This window comes from Eucyclogobius newberryi, unplaced genomic scaffold (genome assembly GCF_026437365.1).
Source record: "Eucyclogobius newberryi isolate DKJ021-1_F unplaced genomic scaffold, fEucNew1.0.hap1 SCAF_8, whole genome shotgun sequence".
In the NCBI taxonomy this organism is placed as follows: Eukaryota; Metazoa; Chordata; class Actinopteri; order Gobiiformes; family Gobiidae; genus Eucyclogobius; species Eucyclogobius newberryi.
The window spans coordinates 40,079,043-40,089,042 of record NW_027316500.1 but is presented as its reverse complement, the minus strand read 5'-3'; the positions used below and the strand labels follow the sequence as shown (position 1 = coordinate 40,089,042).

Genomic DNA, 10,000 nt, shown 5'->3' with positions numbered 1-10,000 from the left:
TATGCTCGGCACTAGATCATACGCTCGGCACTAGATCATACGCTCGGCACTAGATCATACGCTCGGCACTAGATCATACGCTCATAACTCGGGGAAGTCCCACTTCTGTCCCTCTGATACAGCTCAGCATCATGGTCTCTCTCAAAAACCTATTTTCATTGCATTACAGTCTGTTCCACTTCACACGTAGTATAGGGTTAACCCTTAACCCCTAAACCTTAACCCCTAACCCCTAATCCTTAACCCCTAATCCTTAACCCCTAACCCCTAACCCCTAATCCTTAACCCCTAACCCCTAATCCTTAACCCCTAACCCCTAATCCTTAACCCCTAATCCTTAACCCCTAAGCCTTAACCCCTAATCCTGGGGGCGAGAGGGGGGCGAGAGGGGGGCGAGAGGGGGGCGAGAGGGGGGCGAGAGGGAGGCGGGGCGATGAGGCAGCACCTGGCTCTGCCTCTCGGAACACTCTAGAATGCCTCACAAACAGCTGGTGATGCAGATCTGTGACTGTCCCTCTGTGGAACATATAAACACTCTGACCATGTGCTCTGTACTTCCATATGAGGATCATGTATGAAATGTATTTATGAAACGTGTTTTAGGCAGATTCATTCTAAAACTGCAGTACTAGTTCACTGGGTGAGGCAAACAGTACACCTGCCTCATGGCAGAGGGCGCTCCTGAGCCCGTGGACTGTTGAATCCTCTTCTTTCTTCAACTCGTTTATTTCTTATTTACAATCCCACCTATCAAAATGTAAAGATAAGACCAGAAACTTGTATTTATTTAGGCTTGAATTAGGCTCAATTGGAATTCATTTTGTCCTGATATAAAATATGTGTCACATGTTTGTGTAAAGAATGCTGAAATGACATGTACAGAAGAACTCATTGTCTGTTTCATTTCAATCATGTTTAAGGTCTTTTCAGCTCATTTGCATATGTAAATCTGACTCTGAGTCAGAGCCTCACTGGCCCTGAGCCTCAGCACCTCATTGGCTCTGATGTAGTTTTGTCGCCTGCAGCCGCCTGCTCATGTGTGTACCACCCGCTCATGTGTGTACCACCTGCTCATGTGTGTACCACCCGCTCATGTGTGTACCACCTGCTCATGTGTGTACCACCTGCTCATGTGTGTACCACCCGCTCATGTGTGTACCACCCGCTCATGTGTGTACCACCCGCTCATGTGTGTACCACCTGCTCATGTGTGTACCACCCGCTCATGTGTGTACCACCTGCTCATGTGTGTACCACCCGCTCATGTGTGTACCACCTGCTCATGTGTGTACCACCCGCTCATGTGTGTACCACCTGCTCATGTGTGTACCACCCGCTCATGTGTGTACCACCCGCTCATGTGTGTACCACCTGCTCATGTGTGTACCACCCGCTCATGTGTGTACCACCCGCTCATGTGTGTACCACCTGCTCATGTGTGTACCACCCGCTCATGTGTGTACCACCTGCTCATGTGTGTACCACCCGCTCATGTGTGTACCACCCGCTCATGTGTGTACCACCCTCTCATGTGTGTACCACCTGCTCATGTGTGTACCACCCGCTCATGTGTGTACCACCCGCTCATGTGTGTACCACAGTAATGTGTGTACCACAGTAATGTGTGTATCACAGTCATGTGTGTATCACAGTAATGTGTGTATCACAGTAATGTGTGTACCACAGTAATGTGTGTACCACAGTAATGTGTGTACCACAGTAATGTGTGTATCACAGTCATGCGTGTACCACAGTAATGTGTGTATCACAGTCATGCGTGTACCACAGTAATGTGTGTACCACAGTAATGTGTGTATCACAGTCATGCGTGTACCACAGTAATGTGTGTATCACAGTCATGCGTGTACCACAGTAATGTGTGTACCACAGTAATGTGTGTATCACAGTCATGCGTGTACCACAGTAATGTGTGTATCACAGTCATGCGTGTACCACAGTAATGTGTGTACCACAGTAATGTGTGTATCACAGTCATGTGTGTACCACAGTAATGTGTGTATCACAGTAATGTGTGTACCATGTACAGCCTCGCACGTGACCATCGGCAGACTGACTAATGATTTCACAATTAGAAAAACAAAACCCTAAGTCATTAACTGTTAAAAATATAACATGCTTTTATTTTACTTCCAGAAACCCTTGAGCTGCAAAATGGAACAGGCAAAGTCCCACCTTCCAAACTACGGTAAGCTTAAAGGAACACACACTTTAAACTACAGAAAGGAATTGCAAATTACAAAATGCAATATTTGTATGGCTTGTTGATTGACAAAAATAGTGTAGACCAAACTTTCACATATTTTTCAGTTGGAGATAATGAGCATTATCCTTCTATAATCATTCTATTTACCATGGGCTCAGATTAAGGATTTTCACTTGTATAGCAGCGCTAACAATATTTTCCATTCATGTAACAAGATTATTTTTTTCAAATGTATTTGTAAACATTCTATCCAAAAAAAAACATAACAAATTAACTTTAAACACTTTTTAAACATTTTTTCAAAATAAAACAAAACATTCCAGCTAAAACATTTCCATTTTTGGTTTTGTCATTTGATGACGGTCCCTAAGCCCTCGTCTCCAGCTGCACATTCGGAGCGTGTGATTGGCTGAGCCCAAAATACACATCTGATTGTTAAAACCAGGTCGTGTCACTGCAGTGTAAATATGAATATTTTGGCAGTGAATGATCTGCAAAGACTTTTGTGTTCAGGAGTTATTGACCTCTGACCTCTGAGTCTGAATCTGTGACACTAACTTTACCTGTGGCTCCTCCCACTTTCAGACTCGTGGTCTGAGACAGCAGCGTCCTACATGTGTCATGTCCACACAGCGTCCTACATGTGTCATGTCCACACAGCGTCCTACATGTGTCATGTCCACACGGCGTCCTACATGTGTCATGTCCACACAGCGTCCTACATGTGTCATGTCCACACAGCGTCCTACATGTGTCATGTCCACACAGTGTAGCGTCCTACATGTGTCATGTCCACACAGCGTCCTACATGTGTCATGTCCACACAGCGTCCTACATTGTGTCATGTCCACACAGCGTCCTACATTATTACAAAAACACTTTTTTCTGACAAATGCATCGCATTTGAGAGAAATTGCGTCACATTTTGCGATGCAATACCACTTATTCTGAACCCTGAACGGGTTCTGAAAAACTACAGCGTGAATGATTGCTACTGTGCTTAAAGCCAAGGCTGCAAAATACTTAATACATAAACTTACATAAACTCTTTAAACAAATATTCACATATATATGCATATAAACATACATTTTACTGATCTCGGGCCAATATTTTTGAACAAAAGGACAGTCCCAAACCACGTGATAGTGGTTTCCCTCCTGCTGCCACAGTTTCTCCGGCAATTGGAATTTCCTTGTGAATAATTGGCCCTTTGACTTGAGACACATTTTCCCCACAGATCTCTCTCCAAACATTACATTTTGTCGTCTTTCACTGAGATGTACATATATTTAGTAACTTTCTTTTTCCAATTTATTTTTTGTATATGGTTGAATGACCAGATTATTTAAACATTTACTGTATCGTCCGGACTATAACTCGCTCCAGAGTATAAGTCGCACCAGCCAAAAAATGCCTAATAGAGAAGAAAAACAACATATATAAGTCGCACTGGAGTATAAGTAGGATGGAGTATTTTGGGGGAAATTTATGTAATAAAATCCAAGACCAAGAACCGACATTTAATCTTGAAATACAGTTTAAAATAATAAACACCTTCAGCTACATGATGCGGTGTACGTATGCTAACGCTAACACCTTCAGCTACATGATGCGGTGTACGTATGCTAACGCTAACACCTTCAGCTACATGATGCGGTGTACGTATGCTAACGCTAACACCTTCAGCTACATGATGCGGTGTGCATATGCTAACGCTAACACCTTCAGCTACATGACACAGACAGAACTGTGGTAAGTGTCTGGTATGTTAACGTAACATATGAACAGTTATTCAGATAACTATAGCATAAAGAACATGCTAACATGCTAACAAGTTTAGCAAAGCATCAGTTTTACCCCAAATCACTAAATCCATTGAATTCTTCTTCCTCTGTCACTTCAAAACAACTCCATAAGGAGGAAGAGGAAGTGCTGGTTCTTCTTCTGCGTCGCTTAGAGCCGAGAGCGCCCTCTTGTGGCTGTCAGTGTGAAAATAAGGAACGAGACCAGCCGTTTTAAAACCAGGCACAAGTCTCCCCAGAGACATGAGTTATTCACATAATCTGAAAGTGTAGATTCAGAGCTATGCAATGATGTCTCACTCATGTAGATCTGATCATATTTGAATAAGTTGTGGTCATTTGAATGTTACACGTCTGAAAAACTTTTACTGAGAAAACGCCCCCCAAACATTCCTGCCCTGTGTCACATGGAGGACAATGTGCTCATTTGCATCTCATTGAGATAAGCCCCTCCCCTCCTCACACTGTCACACTGACTCAGAACAACCTTAGATTTAAGAAATGTTTATTACACTAATCGCTAACGGTAACAATCTACACAAACACAGAGTTAAAGTGAAATTACATTTTCAGATTATCAAATCACATCTGTACCATCCAGAAGTCCAGTTGAATTTAAAAATAACATTTTATTCTAAATAATGTTGTTGGATTCTTAGAAAACAGGCCCTACTACCACCTCTCTACATTATCTACATCATTATAGTTATCACTTTTATTTTTTAATTTGCCCTTTTATTTTAAATGTACTTTTGATTCAGCTATTCAGCAGCTAGCTGTTAGCCCCGGAGCTAACCCGGAGGCAAAACCCGGGTTAGCCACGAAAACTAACGCCAAAGCACCATAAAACACACATAAAGCACGAGCCACACAACCCACGGGTCAAAAAATACAACATAATTATAGGATTTGTACAGAACAACGCCGAAAAATAAGCCGATAACATGGCGCTAGCCTAGCTTAGCTTCCAAGTTAGCCTGCGGCTAACACAGGAACAACAACACCTACTGAGCTAGTTTTGGATGTGCATATCATTTTAGCATGTCTGCTAGCATGCAGGGATCTTGTGAGTACTTACGCCAGACACTTTCTTTTCGTGGATCTTGTTTCTTTTCATCTTTTTGTACTCCGTACTCCATACATGTGTACTCCATCTTCAACACCACGAGTATGACCGTGTTTTAAGTAGCCATGTGGCTCGCAGCTGATTGGCCGAAAAATAACAACATTGCACTGCTGTAAATAGGTGACGCCCCGAGGAGCGCTGGAAAAAGACCCGAAAACTACCCATTTTTAACAGCTTAATGTATACATTTAAGACAACCAATAGTGTTATCTGAAGCACAGAGGGGGAGGGGCTCCTTCATAACTTCAACTAGCACATTCTGCAAAAAAATGAAAATCACAAATTTGAAAACAATAAATAAAAATGTGTCTTTTTGTCAGTTTCGTTTTCTCCGACTTGCGGCGTTTTTTAGCGCGGCAAGTCACATATACTAATGTGTTAATAATATCACATATAAGTCGCTCCGTACTTATAGTCCGGGAAATACGGTATATAATTTCTATATTATTCCCCTTGAAAGTTCTGATTCATAAGCTTTAATCAATATTCCAGTCAAATTGCTATGATGGTCATTTCTGGGTTATAATAACTCCTCATTTGTAATACCTATAAAAGTACTGTTTCTCCAAGTCAAAGGATTCTTTCACCATGTGATTTTCTTTTACAATCTGGTACCGTTTGATAACCAGAATCAGAAAAGGTTTATTGCCAGTGCCAAAGAACAAAATTCACAAACTTAGGAACTTGCTGTAGTAACCAGACTTTAATTCTCAAGTCTGTGCTGTTTGGTGCAAAACTTTGATCATAAGCCAACCAATTTAAGATTTTAACATCGTTGTTGAGGTTAAATGTTATTAATATGTTAATATGATTAGATCTTTCCAAATTTTATGTACAGATTTTACCCAGGGATCCTTCACTTCCTCCGTCAGACTCAAGCATCTGTCATCTGCAGTAAGACCTGTACAGGAACCCCCGGCACCACATGACTCTCAGTATAAGACCTGTACAGGAACCTCAGGCACCACATGACTCTCAGTATAAGACCTGTACAGGAACCTCAGGCACCACATGACTCTCAGTATAAGACCTGTACAGGAACCCCCGGCACCACATGACTCTCAGTATAAGACCTGTACAGGAACCCCCGGCACCACATGACTCTCAGTATAAGACCTGTACAGGAACCCCCGGCACCACATGACTCTCAGTATAAGACCTGTACAGGAACCCCCGGCACCACATGACTCTCAGTATAAGACCTCTACAGGAACCCCCGGCACAACATTACTCTACACCGGCCCCTAAACCACCAGGGCAGATGAGGAGGGGCAGCAGATCACTTCCCCTCTGGGTCCACTGTACGAGACACCTCCACCTGCTGCTCCGCTCAGCCTTCGTGACTGTTTAATGCTGGGTTTACTAGGTTTAACCGACTAAAAGCCAGCCCATATCAAGTACTCAACCCGATGATGTTCTAAACACTGACCTAAATATATCAACATTTAAATTAATAAAAAAGTCTTCGAATTATCCACATGAATGTGTGAATTCTTCAATCAAAAATAGACTTTATTAGAGTGTGGTGTGTGAAGCGGCTGGGATGAGAATCAGCACCTCCAAATCCAAGGTCATGGTTCTCAACCGCAAAAAGGTGATTTGCCCTCTCCAGGTGGGTGGGGAGTCCTTGCCCCAAGTGGAGGAGTTCAGGGGTCTCGGGGTCTTGTTCACGAGTGAGTGAAGGATGGAACGTAAGATTGACAGGCGGATCGGTGCATCGACTGTTGTGGTGAAGAAGGCTCTTGATTTACCGGTCGGTCTACGTTCCTGCCCTCACCTATGGTCATGATCTTTGGGTAATGACCGAAAGGACAAGATCGCGGATACAAGCGGTCAAAATGAGTTTCCTCCGCCGGGTGGCTGGAAGCTCACTTAGAGATAGGGGGAGGAGCTCAATCACACGGGAGGAGCTCGGAGTAGAGCCGCTGCCTCCTGGGCGTGACCCTGGGGAGGTGTTTCGGGCATGTCCCACCTGGAAGAGTCTAAAAAACTATTGTAATGACCTCACACTTATGACTGCTCCACCCGACCGGACGCTAAAGACCCTCAAGACCCTCTTAACCTGTCACATCCACCTGTGGCCTGCGAGCATTTACCACATTAGAAAAGTTCTCTTACATCATCACTTTTATTTCTGTGGTCAATACCAGAAAGTTATTCATAATTTTAAAGCTTATTTTCTCAACAAAACAAATATGTCATTGATTTACATTTGATAATTGCTTCTTGGGGCAAATTATTCATAGTTTGTGAGAAAGTCTCAACTTTTACAAACGCATGTCCTGTTTGCTGTTTATGACGGACGAAACGGCTTTAATTCTGTACATCCTTGTACTCGGTCTGTCCGTAAAGAACCATTGAAAAACAATATACACTTATTGTCAAGTAAACAAAGTTTTCTTCTCTGGCTCATGCTTTTCGTCCGGCTCGTCCGGTGCATTTCTCTGTCCATAACAAATTACCTATTTGACTTATAAGATGGTGTTTAACTGTGAGCTACAGAATGAGACCATCCGCTTCCGACGCACTCGATTTCTCTGTTAACATTGAGAATGCGCATGCTCACGGTGACGTAGAAGACTTTGATTGACATATTATTCTAGTCAATGAGTATAGCTTTCGAATGGTGGGTGGGACTTAGGGGTCCCACACACAGAATCGTCTCTATTCAGATGCGACAGTTACGCATCACGTTTTCTGATTTTATTAGCCTTTTGGACGCGCATTTTGTTAGATATATGTATTATTACACCAATAAAAAAATAACCTCGATGGGAAATTCATGGGTAAACTCATATTTACATATTTTCACATACATTGTTTTTAGCAGTTATAATAGGTATTAGTGGCCTACAAAACATCAAAATGTATGTTTTATGATCACAGAGGAGCTAAAATTGTAATAAAACAGTTTGGCACAGTTGGCACATATTTGGATCACTTGAATATACTTTTTGATACTAAAAGGTCAAAGCACCAAAATGCCTGTTCTAGAGATCTGAAACTTTACACAGTTGTCATGACTAAAAAAAGGATGTATTTTGTATGTTTGGGCATACACAGTATGAAGTATTAAATACACAGTATGAAGTATTAAATACATAGTATGAAGTATTAAATACACAGTATGAAGTATTAAATACACAGTATGAAGTATTAAATACACAGTATGAAGTATTAAATACACAGTATGAAGTATTAAACACACAGTATGAAGTATTAAAGACACAGTATGAAGTATTAAATACACAGTATGAAGTATTAAACACACAGTATGAAGTATTAAAGACACAGTATGACTCTCTGAACCTAAGTTACTTTTGTTATCAGCTCTACAAATAGTAAATTGTTTAACTCATGTTTTTAATCTCTACTCTAAACTCTAAGGTTCAGCTCTCAGGTTCAACTCTAAGGTTCAGCTCTAAGGCTCAGCTCTAAGGTTCAGCTCTGAACCTTAGAGCTTAGAGCTGAGTCTTAGAGCTGAGTCTTAGAGCTGAACCTTAGAGCTGAGTCTTAGAGCTGAACCTTAGAGCTGAACCTTAGAGCTGAGTCTTAGAGCTGAGTCTTAGAGCTGAGCCTTAGAGCTGAGCCTTAGAGCTGAGCCTTAGAGCTGAACCTTAGAGCTGAACCTTAGAGCTGAGCCTTAGAGCTGAGTCTTAGAGCTGAGCCTTAGAGCTGAGCCTTAGAGCTGAGCCTTAGAGCTGAACCTTAGAGCTGAACCTTAGAGCTGAACCTTAGAGCTGAACCTTAGAGCTGAACCTTAGAGCTGAGCCTTAGAGCTGAACCTTAGAGCTGAGCCTTAGAGCTGAGCCTTAGAGCTGAGCCTTAGAGCTGAACCTTAGAGCTGAGTCTTAGAGCTGAGCCTTAGAGCTGAGCCTTAGAGCTGAGCCTTAGAGCTGAACCTTAGAGCTGAACCTTAGAGCTGAACCTTAGAGCTGAACCTTAGAGCTGAACCTTAGAGCTGAGCCTTAGAGCTGAACCTTAGAGCTGAGCCTTAGAGCTGAGCCTTAGAGCTGAGCCTTAGAGCTGAACCTTAGAGCTTAGCCTTGGAGCTGAACCTTAGAGCTGAGCCTTAGAGTTGAACTTTAGAGCTGAGCCTTAGAGCTGAACCTTAGAGCTGAGCCATAGAGCTGAGCCTTAGAGCTGAACTGAAGGAGAGGAGCAGCTTCCATGAGTGAAATGTTTGTGATTGTTGTAAAGACAGTGTTGTGTTGTGTTGTGTTGACTGTGGAACACGCCTCAGACTCTGTAGATCTAAAGCTTTGCCAGAATGAAATTATTTCAGGTTTTGTACTTTTAATTTGTATCATTTGTATCCAGACATTTCCAAAAAACATTTCTTGAAGTAATAAAATCCGTTTGGTCAAATATGAATGAACATCATCTGCAGCAGCTTTATATTTGTCGATTATAACAGTGAATACTTTTGGATCGTCTAATAAACTGGGCCAATGGTTCCAAATACAAAGCAAACAGGAGGAGAGACCAGGCACAGCCCTGTCCGACCCCTCCAGAGTCAGTGTCCAGGTAACATCACATCCTTTAGATCATGCTCCGCTGTCATATGGGTGGAGCCGCTCTGCCCGCTCAGTGACCACTGCATCATGGGAATTCTCCTCCATCCACATGAGCTGAAGCTCTGAACGTGTGCGTTAGCTAACCCTGTGCTAAGCTAACCCTGCGCTGAGCTAACCCTGTGATGTGCTGTGCGTCCTGCAGGGAGCGCTGTCTGCTGCCTCTGCAGATGGCTCTGGAGTCCAGGAGCACCAAACTGGGACAGACGGCTCTGGCAGGGATGCAGGTGAGTACCTCACCACAACCACCACCACAACCACCACAACCACCAC

At 42.8% G+C, this 10,000-nt stretch overlaps 1 protein-coding gene across 1 annotated transcript in view; it reads left to right on the top strand.

Moving 5' to 3' along the window:
* Positions 1–10,000, top strand: part of arfgef3 (ARFGEF family member 3) — a 225,242-nt gene that overhangs the window by 4,979 nt on the left and 210,263 nt on the right. Inside the window, exons 2-3 of the mRNA XM_072436645.1 lie at positions 2,155–2,206; positions 9,873–9,954. Of these exons, the coding sequence (XP_072292746.1) occupies positions 2,155–2,206; positions 9,873–9,954 (134 nt within the window). The remainder of the gene's footprint in view (positions 1–2,154; positions 2,207–9,872; positions 9,955–10,000) is intronic.